Here is an 18,031-nt window from a genome sequence, read left to right as displayed (position 1 = left end):
GCACCCCCCCGTTACGCGCCGACGTAGAGGCTCGTCATCGCCCGCCGGCTCCTTTTATAGAGAGGGACTAAGCCGCGCACTGGGGGCGGAGCCCGACACTTGATCGACGGCTGGGGTGCCCAAGGGGCGGGGCGCCGGCTGCCGGGGCAATGCAGCCGCGTGGTCTGCCGCAACCAATGAGATCCCTCCTCGTGCCGGTGTGACTCCGCCTAGAAGGCGGGATCCAGTTACAAATTCTACACCCCCAGTAGCCAAAAGAATTGGTTTTACAATGAATTTCTACAAAAATGAGTTATTGGATAAAAAATAAATCAATACGGGCTTTGAGGAAGGACTTAAAAGTCACCTCAGAGACACGTTCTGTGACTATTCTATCTAGAGTGACCCTACAACCTCATCGTCCGTTCTTTTCTTAGTATAGTCACATCTTGTTTATGCCTTTACTGTCTGCCTTCCCGTCAGTTCCACGGAAGCAAGGCTTTTCTCAGTCCTGCTCCCACCGTGTCCCAGAGCCTGATACATAGGTTCTTAGTAGAGACTTGCTCAAAGAATGAATTACACCCACTTTACAGAAGAGGAAACTGAGTGTCAGAGAGGTCAACTGCCCAGCATCACAAAGACTGATCCAGGTTTCCAGCTGGTTTCCTTGTCCAAATATCATTTATTCTTGTGTTCAACAAATATGTATTTTCCCTGATCAATCAGGCCCTAGGATTTTGGTGATGACCAAGAACCAGACATAGCCTCTGAGCTCTTAAAGTTTCCAGTCCAGCAGGGAAGGCAAAGCACATAACTAATTACACATCACTACTTAATTACAAACCAGACTTAGTGTTAGGCAGGAGGAGGCTGTGGCAGGAGTGATGGCACCTGCATTGCAAGAGGTGGGGTCCTGGAGGCCTCTTCTGGGCTGGGTCTCTCCCTCCCCTGAGGCCTGGAGAGATGTTCAGGGAAGAATAGGTTGGGGAGCTGGGGCAGGAGCTATTTATCAACTGGCCAGGAGGCACTTCAATATTTTAACCACCAGTATACAGCTGGGTAGTCTCTCTGGTATGCAGCGCTCCAAGAGTGCAGCATGAGACCTGACCTCACCTGAGGAGTATGGGAAGGCTTCCCAGAGTTGATAGTTGCCCTAAAATATGAGACGTTAACCCAGCACAAGAGTAAGGGTAGGAATAGACAAACAAGAGGATGCAGCAAAGAGCCCTGTAACCATATGATTACAGCAGTAGTAGTAATATTAGCACTATAGTGAATTGATACGAAGTCTGGATAATTGAGTAAAGATATTCATAAGTGATTTGGGCAATATAATGTGTTATCATCTTATACACAAGGACATTAAGTTTCCAACAGTTTCAGTGAATTTCATAAGTAGCAAAGCCAGCAGGCCTGGGTTCAAATCCTGACTCTGCTAGGAGTTAGAATCAAATGATGTGTGTAATGTTCTTAGACCACTCCTAGCACATAGTGTGTGTTCAATAAATGTTAGGGATTTCGAAGTCCCTTTCGATTAATGTCAACGTTCAATTACTGTCAACTGATTGTTGTCAGCAGTACCTAAAAGCCATTTTGGGTGAGGGAGGAATGGGTGTGGGGAATGAAAGCCAAGTCAAGAAGAGCCTCAAGTGCCAGTCTAGAGTTTGAACCTGGTTCTGGAGACACAGGACATCACAGGTTTCTGAGCAAGGGCCTCTGAAATAAAACTCACCTACCCTCCCAGGAGACAGCTCCCCAAAGAGCGAGGGTCACGTGATCTCCTCAGGCTCCACCCTCCTCCCTGAGGCGATTAGCCAAGGTTGTCTGGGTCAGATTAAGCTTTGACTGAGAAAGGCCAGAGGGTAAACAGAAAAAAAGAACTTCCATCCAGCAGGTGAAAGTTGGGAGACTTTACTATGCGTCTTTAAGCTACCGTTGTAAAGTATGAGGTAATCTCATTTTCCCAGATAGAAATTGTGAGTCTCCTCTCCGAAAACAAAACCAAAACACTATGACTTCAAGACCCGAGTTTTCCAAATGTATGACAAGATTATTGAACTAAAAAATGGTGTCAGGTCTCATTTGCCTTGAGGACCTCACAAGCTCATGCAGGAGAGGACTGCAAAAGTAAGAAATGATAATACAGAGTGCTTTGTGCTGAGATGGATTCTTCTATCTGTCCACAGGGAAGGAGGGCTCAGATTAGGGGATGTCTCTTAATGCTGCCTAGAGTGGAGGCAAAGGAGCCTTCCTGGAAGAGGTGAGAACTGGAGGACCTGTCTGGCAAAGTGGAGAAGGCTGTTCCAGGCAGAGAACAGCGCATGCAAAGACTCAGAGTAAGTAGTCCCAACTCCAGTAATAAAGTTAAACAGAAAGAAGGAAGAAAGGAAAGAAGGCAGAAAGGAAGGAGGGAAGGTAAGCTGGAAAAAAGTAAGAAGGGAAGGAAGCAAGAAAGGTAAATTGTACCATAGGCTGCAAAGGCCAGCAGGTAATTTCAGGATCCAAACACACACACACACACACACACACACACACACAGAGATGCAGGTGAGACCAATGGATTCGCAGAACAGATTCTAACTTACACCTCCTTTGCCACTGGCTGTGTGGCCTTGGGTATGTTAGACTTCTGAGCCTCAGTTCTCTTACCTATGATCACAATAATCACTGCCTCACTTCAGGGTTGCTGGGAGGATTCTCTAACAGTAAACAATAAAGCAGCCGCCACTTACTCAGCACTCACTACCCACAAGCACTCTGCATGTGCTTCACATACACTGAATCATTTGATCCACACGTCAACCTTATGAGGTTATTATCTCCATTTTACACTGGATAAACTGAGGTACAGAGTGGCTATGGAGCACATCCAAGGTCACAAATAAGGAGGGGGTGAAGCCAGGAGAGGCATCCAGTCTGGCTGCAGAGAGGAATCAAAGATGAAACACAGGCCTGGAACAGAGAATCCCTCAAGAAGCAGTTGGCTGGAAAACCAGAGGGACTGAGGTAGAGTGGGGCACCCTCTCTATCTAGTGCTCATCTCCAACAGCCATGGAAAAACTGTCCAGAGGTCAGTCTCTGCACCCCCAGGCAAGATCCCTTCCACAGGTCTCTGGGGTGCCGGATGCCAAAGCCACCCCCATCAACTCTCCCTAACAAGGAGCACGGGGACCCCAATATGATGGAGGGGAGGGGGGTGATGGACACAGTTTCAATGCCAGATGCTGCTGTTGCTATAGTTAGCATCTGAGCCCAGCTCCTTTGAAACACCTAGGTGAATACTACCTGTCCTTCCTTTTTAAGACTTTAATACATTAATATTGGATGTTACCATCACTACCAGCACCGTCATTAACACTGCATTGATTAATGGGTTTCGTTATCACAATGCCATTCAATACATGTGAGGGCTTACTACGTGCCAGACACCAGGCAAAGCAATTTACCCAGATCACAGCCTTGAACATTCACAGCAGCCCTAGGAAGTAGGTAGGATTTATGATTCCCACTTTTATAGAGATGAAAAATTCCAAGGGTCACCTGCCCAAGTGATACAACATGCCAGACCCCAGATACAGCCCCAGGCAACTGGAAGACTTTCAGAAAAGGCCTACTTGTGGTGCAAACCAACTACTTCCCCAAGATCAGAATTTTCATTACATTCTCCATTTGGCCCCAGACCTGGGATCACTGCTATCCAAACCTGGCCCCCATCTTGAGAAAATACAGAGAACTGCCCCGGCAGCCCCAACAAGGTCTCCCCACTAGCCTGCCCACAGGTAGGCCAGGACACCCAAGGGCCCCTCATCTGAAGAGCTAGTTCATCTCCTCTCTTGGGGTTTTGAGGCCGAGGCTGTTTATTTTGCTTCATCCTGTCCTGGCATTTGGTGCAGCACTGTATACAAGATGGCTTAATAGGGCAGCCAAGGCCCCTGGGGCCTGAACACCTGAGCAGAGCGCCAGCCTGGCTTGGCTTGCGAATTGACAATTGTCTCACCATGGCAACTTGCACCTGAGCTGTCCTAGCCCAGCAAGTGCCTAAAAAAATAGCTGCTTTCTCATTCTCCAACCCTGGACCAGACCCTTTCTGAACTTGGCCTTATTAAGGCCCATAACTCTAATCATGGAGGTGGCCGTGATTATAACCTATCTTATGTTAAGAAACAAGTTCAGAGGTGCCAAGTCCAACTGAGGCTCAATTGATACACCATGTGCATCCCATTTACACACCATTCTCCCTCTGCACGCACCAGCTGACCGATATTAACCTCTGGAGAGCTATTGAAATCAGCTACTTTGCCCTGACCCATGGTTAGAGATAGTGAAATATGAGGATTATGGCATGATGGGCTCTGGGCTTGGGACACCTGGCTGGGTGGCCCCAGGTAAACTTTAAGATGGAACTACTGAAGCGAGTTGCAATGTTAAGCTTAAGCAAGATACACATTCCACCCAAAGAGCTGGGGCCACTGGCAGCTATGTTAAAATCTCGGACCATGGGCCACTCCCAACAAGTCCCCTCACTGACTGTGGCTGAACTGTGATATGGCAACTTGGGAGCAGTGGAACAGGGTGCAGGGAAAGCCTACAGAGGGACAAGGAACTGGAGGATCAGCCCTGGGATTCTTGAGTCATCTGGACCAGCTACCCAAGAGCTGTAATAATCTGGAGATGGCTGTTCCAGACATCAAGGCTTTAAATGAACTCAAGCACTCCAGTTATTTGTTTGGGGAACCAAGGTTTAGAAACCCATTCACTAGCCGAGATTGGTTCTTGGACCAGAAGCATGGAATTCTCAGGCTCCACTCCAGACTTAATGAATCAGACTCTGGGGATGGGGCCCAGAAATCTCCACTGAACAAGCCTTCCAGGGAACGCTGATACATTGGAGTTTGGGGACCATGGCACTAGATTTGGGGGTCACCGTGGTACTTATGTACTGGGCTTGTTGATGAATGACCTACTGCGACCACCCACCTTTCCACTTTAACCAGGCCCTCACATACCCCACCCATCTGACCTGCAAAAGAACAAAAGGGACACCAGACTGTTAGAGAAATACTGATTTTAATTCAACATAAGGTAAACTCTAGGCATCTGTCATCTTTCAGCCTAAAAATTAGCAAAACTGTTGAAACAAGGCACAATTTTTCCCCATACTTTGTTACATGGCTCCAGTTACAAAAAAAAAAAAAATTATGAAAATGTTAAAACAAAAATAGATGTCTGAGTTTTAAAAAAAAAGTGTATAAAAAACCTCCCACAAAACCTGTCAACACTGTTCCTTAGTCTACAAAATAGCACCAGTAAGAAGAGTAAAAGGTGTTAAAAACCATTACGACAGCATTTCTGAAATGCAGCTTGTCCGACCTCCCACTCCCCCTAAAAACGATTTATCGATTTATCATGGAATAAAAAAGGACTTTAAAATCTCTGGAGGGAGGGTCGAGCTTTTATTGCAGTTTTCCCCCTGCAGTCTCTTAGATGAGGGGAAAGTGCGAGGAATGTGCTTCTGCCCCTGGCTGTCACTGCTGAGTTTAGAGAAGCCTAAGGAATTGGGGTGTCATACTTCTAATCTGGGGACCTGTGCCTGCGTAGTAGTCTGGAGGGTGGGGGGACGGGTGGGGGGGCGTCTTACCTAAGCCTTCTCCTTCTCCCCCCTCACACGGGGAAGGGGGGAAGACAGTGAGAAGCCATACCTGTCTACACAATACATGGCAGCTTATAACCCAGCCCACCCCTTCCTGAGCTTCCAGAGGGTTCTATTGCAGTCACTGGGAGGGATTTAGCTAAGGGTAGCCCTGCCTTTGGGTTTATGGGGAAAAAAAATAGCCCTGAAAGTGATGATGATGTCATCCCGGCTGAAATCACCATCCTTGTGGAAAATACTCTAAATGGGCCCCGGATCCCAGCCCTTTATACTGAGGCCAGGGGAACGTGCCGGGGAAAATTCAAGACAGACATGGACATCATGTCCTCTTCTGCTAGCCCTAGAAGAAACCATCCTAGGCCCTTAAAAGGTCCCTTAGCTACATGTCTACTGCCACACACTCCTGGAAACAAGGAGCTGCAGACATTTAAAAAATTAAAGTCTTGCAGTAACTGTCTTGGGTGATTTTTCAGCATTAACCTGAGTATCGGAGAGCTGTCGGCACTGTGGTTTTGGTATCTTAGCCATCGTTTCTCTGAGCGGTAAACCCAGGAGGGAAAAAAAAGCCATCTTACTACCTATTTCAAGTTTTAAAATTTTAGAAGACAAAATGAGCACCGTGTTTGGCCACTCCGAGCGGCCAGGTCTGAATTGTGCACAAGGAGATGGCACCTCGGGGTCCCCCTGCCAGGAGGGGACAAGGCAGCTCTGCTCCCGACGAGATACTCGGCCCGACCCCACACAGCTGAGCTGGGAAGGGCAGAGCCTGGGTGCACCTCCTGGGTCGTGGCTCTGCCCACACGCCCTGGTGCCTGGGGTACTATTCACAGGCAAAGTAGTCCTTCAAGGGGGCGAAGAGGTGTCGGATGACAGGTACACTCCAGGACCTCCCGAGCAGCTTCTGGCGGGCAACACGGCCCATGTTGGACACATCTGTGTAGTGTACGGGAAAGCCGAAGATCCTGGGGGTGGGGAGGGGGGCACCAGAGTGAAAACACAGGGAGTCAGATGTGCCCCCTCCAGCGTGCTTAACGCCTCTGGGAGATCCTCGCCTCGGCAGCCAACGTGGCGCTGCTCTTCCTGCCCTTTGACCCGTCCCTTCCACCAGGCCCACCAGGCCTTCACATGAGCCCTCTCTTGAGCCCCAGAGGTCAGGCCCACCAGTTCTTCAGCACAAATGACTGTCATGAGGGCATGGTCCCTCTCTGAGGGCACCTGTCTTGTGCACGCCCCTACACTGACTGGCACAATGCTCCTGGCACATAGATGGTGCTCAGTGGACCTTTCTCAAATGAATGAATGCCAAGATGGCCGGCCAGCCAGCAGACAGAAACATACCTCTCTTCAAACCACACAAGGACAGAAGTTAGGCAAATTGCCTTAGTAAGGAATAAGGACACTCACATAATGGACCTATTTCCAATAATCAGATGCTCAGATAATTTACTGTGAGGAAACTGAAGCATCCTGCGTGTTCTTTCCTTCTTCAAAGCAAACTGCTGGATCAAGGGCCAAGCTGGACTTAATGGTAGATGGCAACCAAATATACCAACAGCCTCCTGAATGGAATTCTACCACAGGTCTGGGAAGAGGCTACAGATACACGGGACCTCATTCTTTCCCAGGTTTCCAATCTAATACCACAAATTAAACCAAGAAATAAATCCAGTTGTAGAACTAACATATCTGGAATGTAAATACTCTTATCAAATAACCACAAAACACAGCCAAAAATGTAAAGAGGAATACTCGTAGCCCTTACTACATTCTAATCACAATAACAAAATAAAACAAAAGGAGTGAGAGAAAAAAAATTAAATACAGAACAGGAGAAATGAAATCTCAGAGCTGGTTCCCTGAATCAAAATAGACACACTACCAACTTAGTCAAATAAATGGATAAGGGAGAAGACAGACTGTGGCTAAGGAGGAATCAGCTTTAGAACAAGCGACTTGGCAGGAGGAATCCTGAGAAAGAGCAATGGCATGTCGGCGGGGTGTCCTGTAGCTGGATCCTCATCCATCCTAGTGTCCCAGCATGGTGGGGCGGGCAAATGCCGGGGCAACACAGCCAACATAGACAGATGTGCCGTCTCACAACCTCATGTTCTGGATTCCTCACCACCACAACCCTTTTGCCATTTCTGCTAGGAAATAAGCACTAACTGAAAAGGTTACTCCCAGCCCTGCTAATATAGAAGGTCACTGAGACCATGTGGAATTAAGGCAAGCACTTGCCCATTCGCACTGCTGGCCTTAACCATGTTTTCTTCCCCTTTCTCTCTATCTGCTTGATTCCCCTTTCCACGTACAGCCTTGCTCACCTTTCTAGCTCAGTGCACCACAAAACATCTTCTTTGCCATTCATGACAACAGGGAAAAGTTGGTTTTTCCCCTGTCTGATCGAGTTCGACTTGGTGGTTATTGTCTGTACTTTCTTTAACTGGAGAACAAAACGACATCATGGAGTGAGCACAGAATGAAGGGTTCTGGGTCAAGGCTCAGAAGCAGGTAAGGGAAGGAAGAGGGAGGGGTGGGTGGCAGAGAGAGAGTGTCAGGGCCGGGCTCTGAGAGGGAATGAGAAAAGGAAAGTTGGAAGGACAAGAACACTCTGTGCTTCCCACAAACACCAAGAAGTTAATGAACAGGAAGGACCAGCCTCAGAGAGAACAAGAGATAAACAACAAATGACCACAAATGAGATCACATGGGGGCCAAGAAAACAGAGTTATTGATCAAGCAAGATTAAGCAAAATTGAAAGTCCACCCAGACTGTAGAGGATGGTCAACCAGGGTTTGAATGAATGGAGCTTAGCTTAATGGAAACATTGAAAAGTAAGTTTATGGAGATCTTAATAGAATTATCCATGACTTAACCGTAGGTTTTTTTTTTTTTCTGCAAAAGTGTACTCATTTCTCACTGGGAGGATGAGCTGAGTCTCTGTGGAGTGTGCCTTCACAATCGGAAAGTCTACTTGCCTTTTCTCATAGTGATTTGTTTATCAAGAACCTCTCCTACACTGTACTTGAAGACAGGATAGAACAATTATGTGGGGAAAGAAGCCCAGCACCAGGGAGTCACGTGGGGGGAGGGGCAGGAACAAATTGGACACCAAGGTCAAGTCCCGATTAGAGATCACCAAGTGCATTTCCCAGTGGGCCGGGCACAGAGCACATCTTACCTTTGCTGTCCTATTGAACTCCAGGCAGTCCTGCAGCTCGAGTTTATCATTCTTTGATGCTATCACAGGCCTGAGAACATCCAAAACCCATTACTTCCTACCACCTTGAAAGGGGCCTTGGCTAGGTGCCTCCCAAGGTGGGAGTGAGAGCCCAAGCTGCAAAATGTGCTCTGGCAGTGAACTTTGCTACAAATACATGATAAAAATGGCCCTGGCATGAGCACGAGCCTGTGTGCTGAGCCAGGGACAGACTAGCCCCTTGATGGCGGCCGGGGGGCGGGGAGCCCAATGTCCAGGAGTGAATGCTCCTCCTTCTCAAATGTTAACAGTAGTCAAAGCTCCTTCACTGAGGGGAGCAGGATGGGGAAGCACATTGTTGGAGGAGCCAGGAGATGCCTCAGTCTCAGCCCCACTGCTCACTGGCTGAGTGAACGACCTTGAGCAAGTTCTGCCACCTCTCTGAGCCTCAGGAGCTTGGATTAGGTCTTTGTGGGTCTGCTCACTCCAACTAGCACATCAAACCCACGACTTGGTTGCTTATTGCTGGAGTGCAGCCTCAGGAGGCTTTAATAATGGGTCCAAGTGAAGACAAAAGGTGGTTCACAAAAGGACTAAAATTAATTCCCCCTTGTAACTGTCACCACTGAAACCTGCAAAAGCAGAGAGAGGAAAACAGATGCTTGAGAAGGAGAATGGATAGAACTTCAGAAAATGAAGTGGTTAAGCAGGTCCAGACCAGAAAACCAGCAAAAGGTCTGAATGCACAGGGTTGATGAATGCCACAGCATCCCTGTGTAAGGAACTCCAAGGCCAAAAAGAAATCAGACGTAAGATTGGATATGGTGCCCGCAAGAGGGGCCATCGAACACAGAATAATGCCTCACTGACCTCACCCTCTCTCCATTCCCAACTCTTCCATGGACCCAGGGGAGCTAAGGGCTCACAGCCCTGCTCTACCTTCTGTTGATTCTAGGACTGAAATCTTAACAACCAAGATGTTTGGTCTAAAGGCTGGATTTGGGTCTGTGACCCGGGGTTGACGCTGGCTGAGTCATGGATCCTGCAGAGCCCACCTGTAGCAGTTCACTTCTCATCCCAACTCAGATAATGCTCAGCAAATCCCATTATCTAGAATCTGATCCCTCCCTGTAATCCCACAGGACACTCTCCTGGAGCCACTGCTCTCATTGTGTTCAGTGCATGTGGATGGTACCTCTCGAGCACAACACAGTAATCAAAGTCAGAGCCCTCCTCCTCTGAACAACACCTCAGCTGCCTCCCCACTTCTGCATTCACCACGTGATAGTCTAGTCTTCCACCAGAAACCCTGAGAACCAGAGACACAACTCATCTCATCCGCTTAAAATCTCACGTGAACTCCTGGGTCAAAGTAAATATGTGTTGCCATGACTACAAGCCTCACAGAATTTGGCCCATACTTCGGAGTTCTCAGCCCTCCTCTCACACCCGCTCCACACCCACTCCCCACCCCTGGAACGCTGTTCTCCGGGCTGCTCTGCGAATGCCCGTCACTGGCCTCCCTGATCCTCTCCCTTCTGCTCTCAACTGCATGTCTCCACTCCATCACTTTGAGTCCTGCTGGGATGAGAAGCCTCCCCATCAACTCTTCCAGTGCCCCCTCCAACCCTGACCCTGAAATCATTTGTCTTCTCTACGCCTCCCTCACTGGCTCTGTGAGAGCCAAGACTGACATCTAGTCACCACGGAACTGGCAGCAGGGACAGAAGTGTCTGGCAGGGTGACAGCTCAGGAACGGAGTGAATAAGCCGAGTTCATTCCACACATGGACATTGCACCATCTGATGGGCTGATAATGAAAATATAAGACACCCAACAGAAATCCCAAGCTATTCCAGTACCTTCTGACCTCTGTCCACACTTTGCTAAATGTCTGAAAGTTATGTTTCCAACACTCCCTTTTAAAGAAGAATTTTTTTGAAGCTAACTCATTTGCAAGTTATATTACCATCACATTTGGTATCTTAATTAGAAGGTTGGTCTCCGTGAAGCCACATAAAGGAGATAGTTAAGCCTCAGCCAAGCCACTTGCCTGGTGGCTCTCAACATGAAAGGACTAATGAAAAGTTGGGGAAAGATCTCAGTCAAGAAAATCCAAGGGAGACAGGCTTTGGGCAACCAATTGTTATCTCAGCTCTGCCACCTGATTGGTCACCACAGGCCTGGTCCAGGGATCACTTCATCTCAGGGGCAGGGAGGTTAAGTTCATTTCCTAATGGACCGTAACTGGGAGGAGAGGTGGGGTGTAGAAACATCAGCATCCCTCGCTGGGAAGAAGCCTGCTCCAACACATGGCACTTTTAAGCACCAGGTCCCTAGGCAGAGCAGAAATAAATGTACTGAGGAATCCTGGCCTGAGATTCTCAGGCACTTGGTGTACAGCCTAACAGGCTTCAGCCATAACCCTATGGTTGAAGGGGTTGGTCTGAAGCAGAGGGTGAGGCCTTTTCTCAGCAGAGCCAGCTCTTTCTACAAGGTTCCAATGTGTCTCCCTCATAAGAGTCGATGGTTAATGGCTCATACCGTTAGTTATATTTAACTTGGCTGTTACCTGCCCCACTCGGAGCCCCTTGTTACCTGTTCATCCCGGGCAGGTTGCCCCAGAAGTACCGGGCTCTGTGAGCAGCAGACACTTTGATGGCATCAATCATCACAGGATTACACTGCAGGGAGAGAGAAGGGCAGCTGCTGGGAGCCCATGGCAGAACTCAGGCGGCAGACAGGTGACATGGCAGTCCCCTGGCTGTGGAGGAGGCATGGTTCCTGTCGGGCAAGGGACAGGCTAATTCCCCTCAAGAATCTGACTGAAGGACATAGCTAGTGCCCCCATATTAATGGTGGGGAAAGAGACCAGATCAGACCGGCAGGTTATAAGAGAAAGTATCCCCGGGGGCACGCCGTGTTATTACAGAATGTACTGTGTACAATGGTAAAAGCAGCTCAAAATTGAAATCCAGCAGGCTGAGGTCCTTGTTATGGAAGTGCAGTGTTGGCAAAATCTGACTTCTGCCACTGACTGGTCAGGTTCACGGGGCATGAGGGAACTGACCAGCCAGTTCTATAACCTCACTAGCAGAACTTTAGCTCTAACGTTGGGGGGAATAAGTATGTACATAAAGTATTTACTACAATGCTTGATGCATATTAAACGGTAAATAATTAACTTGCCCATGGTCCCTAATGCAGAGCTTCTGGGAACAAGGGTGAGAAGAAAAAAAAAAACTCTCTAGAGTAAAAAATCTCCTTCATGATGCCTCCAAAAGTAGGTGATGGCTTCATCATCTGACTTCAGTGGGTTTGGGGTGAGGGGAGACATCAAATGTTCTCCACGCACTAAACAGAACCCACCGACTCCATTCCATTACTCAGACCTAGCCATGCCCGCCATGGGGAGCCCGGAAATCGTTCCCAACACTGGAAATACCCTACACCCCCATTGCCAGCAGGGCCTCCATGCTCATGTTATCTTGACAATCAAGACCCCGGGTCCCCTCACCTCCAGGAACCGAGAGATGTCCCGCTTGTCGCCAACCTTCATGGCCACCACATTCTCAAACATCCAGAAGAAAGGCCGGTCTTCACCCTCCTTGGGGCGTGTGTAATTCAGCAGGTGGTAGAACTCAAAGAAGAGCCGGCCTGTGCCCTCTGAGCCCACAAAAGAAAACGGCAGAGCCAGGTTCAAACCATTCACCTCACCCCTCCATACTGAGACCAATGGGTTCCCGATGACTAGCTAAGGCTGATGCCTTACTGTCCCTGCTCCCTGCCACCCTCTGCAATGACAGGCATCAGCACTGCAGTACTCATTTGTATCTCTGGGGACTGGGGAGTCACTATGAGGCATGAACAGAGACAACAGGTAAGTTTGGCCAGAAGCTAACAGCTCCTTCTCAGCCCACTCCTCCTGGACCAGCACTCAGGGGACACAGGGTCTCTTGGGGCCACGGGAAAGAAGGGATGCTCACCATACAGGCCTTTCCTGGCAGGGTTCACATTTGAGAGATCATTGCATGGGCTTCCACCAATCACCAAGTCAAAGGGGCCCCATTCTTCAATCTGCAAGAGAAAAACAGTCCAGGATGGGGGTGAGGATGAAGAGATGAACAGCCTGGGTTCCAGGTAACCAGCTAGAAGAAAACCCACTTCTAGGTCTTGCTTGGTGATTTCAGTCTCCCAACTCTACTTTTGACCCAAGAAAACCAAATGCTCAGGATACGCTAAGATCTAAATCATTCTGAATGATTTCCAAGTTGCGGGTTTAATACTGCAGCTTGATGGAACCAAACCTTCTCTTCTGCCACAACCCCGGGCATGGAGAAGGCGGTAACGTGGCTGTGAGGATGTGGGGGACTCAGGGAGTGGAGGAAGAGGGGGGCTGCCCTCACATTTTTCTTTGTGATATTCCTGACGTCGTTCACATATTTGATATTGCCCTCATGCTTAACAGTTCCAACGGCGATGGACTCTTCACACACTTCGGAGGCGACATATTTCTCCACTTTGATGCCCAATTCTTTGAGGACCAAGTACCCTGTTTGGGGGGGGGGGTGTCGAGGGGGAGAGAAAAGACATCAGGGTTGTCCGGCCGAGGGGCCCTCCTTTCAGTGACTGTAAGCCATCTCCAGAACTCAGACCAGACACAGCAAGGCCATGGCAGTCCTCAAGTGGACCCCTGCAGATGGCAGGGTCTAACCCTACCTAACTGCACACTGGGCCCCCCAGGCTCTCTGCGGAGTTTCATGAAGAAAATATGTATATATAACTAGTATAGCCCACTGGTAGCATTTATTAAAACTGACAGGCACATAGCCAAGGCCCCCCATCTACCAACCCAGCAGAGTCAGATACATGAATGGGGATCTTCTCCAAAACCATGCTGAGAAAAAAAAAACTCTAAAAGCTGTCAGTGTTTCAGGCAGGCGGACACTGGTGAACAAATAGAAGTACAAGTGATGCTAAGTGCACAGCAACTTATTCTCACTGCTTCCTGCTCTAGTAAAAGGGAAATGTTCCTAACAATGCATCACAGGGCAGTTCTGACAATTAAATGAGTTAAATCAGGCAAAGTGCCCAGGGGCAAACGTGCATGTCGGCTATGCTTATTCTATACATGGGAAACCTAGAGGAAACGGGAGGGTACAAGATTAGAGATGTTAGGAGAAGAGTTGCCCAATTAATAATCCCCAATATATCTATGCTTATGGAACGGAAAATAATTTTCCAAAATTCCTGTACATAATAAAAAATAAAATGCAGAGGCTAAAATATCCATGCCTTTAAAAAGGACCAAAAGCAGACCAGGTGGGTGAAATGGTGGAGAGGTTTGAGGAGAGAAACAAGGAGCCAGTGGATTTCTCAGAACAGGTGACCAACAGGTACTTCCCAGGGGTCTTTCTTGACACTGACAACGGACACCTGGATCAGGTGAGCATCCCCAGGTGAACTCCTAACTCACCTGTCGCAATTCCGTCAAACAGGGACAAGACTCGAATGGGTCGCCTTCGGTTTGCGGGAATCGCAGGGTATAACTTGGGGGCTTCCTGCCAGGTTAAATAAAGAGGTCATGGAGGTCAAGGTGTGGGTATGGGGAGGGGGACTCAAGCTCTGGGAGGAGGAAGGTCTGGCCTTCCTCTGAGAGACAAAAGCCCTGAGCTCTGCCCTTTCTTCGCTGGGATGCCCTGGGGAGCTTTGGCACAGATGGCCCTTCTACCCTTAGACACGGAACAGATGAGGCTCTGACACGGGTGCAAAGTCACCCACAAAAAGACACGTGCTCCTCCATGAACTTGCAGCCCAGGAAAAGCCATATATGCCCACTAAGACTTGGGAGTAGGTCACAGGCTTCCCTACCCTCTGCAGTTCCACTAAGACTAAGGCTGGGTCAGTTCCATCCTTATTTCTTTAGCAGGCCCTTGAAAAAGCCAAGCCAAGAAGGAGGGGAGGGAAGAACACTGGAGCTGCCTGGGAAGTGCACACGGGACAATTAGCCGGGGCTCCAGTCTGAGGCGCTCAGACGCTCCTCTGTACAGCGGAGCTTTGTTTCTGTGAACTCCACGGACTGGGGCGGGTGCCAGGCTTACGTAGTCGAGCCCCGGGTCGCTGGTGAAGAAGGCCTGCAGGCGCACACTCCAGTCCTTGCGGCGCCGCAGGATGCCATGGCAGCGCTGGGGCAGGCACATGTAGCAGCTCCAGGGCTCCTGCAGCTTGGCGTCCGCCGCCGTGCCTGGGCCCACCAGCACCTCCAGGCACTCCACGCAGAAGCACCTACGCCGGGTAGCGGGGAGGAGGGGTGCCCGTCATCAGGCGGCTCTCCTGCGAACCCCACCCTCCCCACGGAGCTGGCGTGTGCTGGCTGAAACCCTCTCGGGCCCCCAGTTGCCCTTCCCCATGGGCGGGAAGGCCCTGTGTGTGAGGAACAGCAACCTCTCCCTGGAAACCTGGGCACCCTCAGTCCACAGGCAGCTCTGGGGATCCTTCTCTAGCCCGCTCCCTGCCTTTCTTAAACCCATCCCTACATCCCAGTTCTACTTCAGGGACATAGAGACTTCAAGGACAGGCTCCCACAGATATAATGCTGACTCCGGGCCCCGTCCCCAGGTCAGCGAGGCTCCAGTCCCCGTGCTCACCGGCAGCAGCTCGTGTTGCTGCAAAGGAGCAGCTCGCGGCCCTCGCAGCACACGGTGCAGTAGGACTGGTAGCCGTCGTCGTCGTACATGTAGAACAGCTCAAGGAACCGGTCCTGGCAGCCAGAGAGAAATGCCTGTGAAATCGGAGACCAGGGACCTCCAGGCCCCGCTCGCTTGCTCACTGGCGGAGGCCCTAGAACGCAGCCACAGAACAGGTCATGGGTGGCCTGGTGCTCTTTACAGGGACAGCTGGCTGGGGTCTGCGGGGCACCGCCCCTTGGAGTGAAGGGTGGGGCGGTTGGCCCCACTAGAGCCTTCCCGACCGCCTACACGCAGGTGCTTCATCCTAGGGAAGTGCAGGGAAGTTGAGAAGAAGGGAAGGGCCAGGAAAGTCCAGGGTGGGGATTGGTCTTACCCGGCATGTCTGGCAGAGCCCACCCTCAAAGAGAGGGTGGAAGGACACGGGGTTTTTCCTACCACAGGACAAACAGCTATCTGTAAGAAAGACAGGGATGCAGCTTGTGGCAATGACAGCCCCAAGATCAGCTGCTGAAGCCTTGTGTCTCGTTGTTCTTATTTACTCCACGTTAGGAATATGCCAGAGATTCTTCACCATTTGTTCCTTTGACTGTGCTTCAAAGTTGCCATCTCCGTTCCAGAGATGGAGAGGCTAAATCGACAGCTCCAAGCAGTAGGTCCCACAAGACAGGCAAAGGTCTGACCCAGAAATGGGGGGGGGGGGGGGGCAGGGTGGTGCCCACAGAACAGAACAAGGAGCAGCTGTGCCAGCAGAGGAGCCAAGCTTGGAGGGTCTGGTATGAAAAATCTTTGAAGACTCTTTACAGACTGGGACTTCTGGAGAATTTGTGGTGATGCCAGTTTGCCTGTTGTCTCATCGTGATAGGACTTGCCCGTGACCAATCCTACACAGAGCCATGGCTGTAATTTCAGAGCCCGGGTCCCTTTACTATAGGCTATCCTGTCCCTTCACATCAGCAGGTCTTACTGATCTACATCACTGACCAGGTGGACCGGGCCTGCAAAATAAATACCAAGCACCCCCTGCCAGGAAGCAGACAGATGAAGGAGTCTTGGGGGATAGGAGGATCGTGGGTCCAGGTTCCCAGAATCAAAAGGGCCTGCTCCAGGCTTCCCTGGTGGCGCAGTGGTTGAGAGTCCGCCTGCCGATGCAGGGGACACGGGTTCATGCCCCGGTCCGGGAAGATCCCACATGCCGTGGAGCGGCTGGGCCCGTGAGCCATGGCCGCTGAGCCTGCGCATCCGGAGCCTGTGCTCCACAACGGGAGAGGCCACAACAGTGAGAGGCCCGCGTATCACAAAAAAAAAAAAAGGGCCTGCTCCAATCGGGGCTCCCTGGGTCAACAGCTCTGTTGTTTTCCTACCCAGCACTGACTAACCACTTAACATTTGTTGACTAAAGGACATCGGGCTGAGGAAGCAATAGACACCTGTCCTCACACATTCCGAGTTCCATTAGATGAGTACTGGGCAGTTTCAATCCCAGCGGAATTCCCAGCCAGGGCAAAGAACCAGAGTTGGCTGGAGAGTGACAGTGGTGAAGTGTGTCTGCCTTTCACCCCAAAGCCAGTTGCAGTGCTTGTTCAGGGGGCTCACGAGGCCATAGATCATGGTTTCAGGTTTTGGGCTCTCCTGGCCCAAGCATCCTTGTTTCCATTCTGTCCCCAGGCACACTTCCTGCTCGCTGATCTTAGGAATCAGCCTCAGTGAAAATCAGGTAACTCATTCTAAGTAGCATCTGAGTAAGATGCCCACGCCTCGACCTGAGGTCAACGCAGAGTGGGGGGTGGACCTCCACCGGGCAGACCAGCAGGCCTGGAGGACAGGCTGGGAGCACTACCCAGGCAGGGAAGCCAACCAGGGATAGGGCCTTACCTTCGAGATTGCTCTTGTTGTTGGAAACATCTGAAGCCATTTGCTCTGTTTAGAAAAGAGAAGGTGTGAGATGAGGTCGGGGAGCCTCTTACTGATCATCTACGCCCTTGCTGGGTGGTCACTACCTGCCCACTCCACTTGAGGATGGACCGTCCCCCAGCCTCCTCGCCCCACAATCACCTCGACTCTGGTCCTCCTCTCCTCGGTCTTTGCCATTGTTATAACAATTTGTCTTGAGGCGCTTGGCTGGGGGGCAGTAGTCAGAAGTGGCGGAGTCGTCAGCTGTGCGTCTTCGTGTCTTGTTCTCTGTGAAAGGTGAGGAGAAGGCAGCCATGGCTGGGTGGGAGGAGGGTGCTGGGAGAACAGGACCCTACTTGCTATGCCTGGGTGCCGGCTGCATCTGGCCATGACATGAGTCTACCCTGGGTGTCTCAGGCCCCTCTATGGAAAATTTGCATGAGGACGTAATTTAAAACTCCTCACGTAGCTAACCCACGTACAGGGTCTTCAACAGCTGTAGTTGCAAAATACATGCTCTAGACCCAGCACAAAGAGAATTAGACACAGCTCAGTCTATAGATGAAACCCTGACACTGTCTATGATCCCCAATGAGCTGATAGCCACATGTAGCTACTGAGAA

The 18,031-nt window shown here is 50.2% G+C and overlaps 1 protein-coding gene across 4 annotated transcripts in view; it reads right to left on the bottom strand.

Annotated features, from left to right (window-relative positions):
- Positions 1-4,562: 4,562 nt before the first annotated feature.
- Positions 4,563-18,031, bottom strand: part of DNMT3B (DNA methyltransferase 3 beta) — a 38,335-nt gene continuing 24,866 nt past the window's right edge. For 2 of the 4 annotated variants that reach the window (XM_089896692.1, XM_089896689.1), the window contains exons 10-22: positions 17,571-17,696; positions 17,391-17,435; positions 15,892-15,971; positions 15,477-15,589; positions 14,931-15,114; positions 14,306-14,390; positions 13,236-13,381; positions 12,816-12,906; positions 12,347-12,495; positions 11,428-11,513; positions 8,812-8,881; positions 7,954-8,072; positions 4,563-6,591 (exon numbers count right to left, since the gene is read on the bottom strand). In XM_089896692.1, coding sequence (XP_089752818.1) covers positions 6,450-6,591; positions 7,954-8,072; positions 8,812-8,881; positions 11,428-11,513; positions 12,347-12,495; positions 12,816-12,906; positions 13,236-13,381; positions 14,306-14,390; positions 14,931-15,114; positions 15,477-15,589; positions 15,892-15,971; positions 17,391-17,435; positions 17,571-17,696 — 1,436 coding nt within the window. In that variant the 3' untranslated portion in view covers positions 4,563-6,449. Of the gene's footprint in view, positions 6,592-7,953; positions 8,073-8,811; positions 8,882-11,427; positions 11,514-12,346; positions 12,496-12,815; positions 12,907-13,235; positions 13,382-14,305; positions 14,391-14,930; positions 15,115-15,476; positions 15,590-15,891; positions 15,972-17,390; positions 17,436-17,570; positions 17,697-18,031 lie in introns of those variants that run through there. The other 2 variants (XM_089896690.1, XM_089896691.1) reach the window with 2 other exon arrangements.

The sequence above is a fragment of the Delphinapterus leucas genome, chromosome 15 (genome assembly GCF_059928025.1).
Source record: "Delphinapterus leucas isolate spDelLeu-1000000601 "Yukka" chromosome 15, BTC_Dleu_Yukka2, whole genome shotgun sequence".
NCBI lineage: Eukaryota > Metazoa > Chordata > Mammalia > Artiodactyla > Monodontidae > Delphinapterus > Delphinapterus leucas.
Note: the sequence above shows the minus strand (reverse complement) of the source record. Positions and strands in the feature narration are given on the sequence as shown.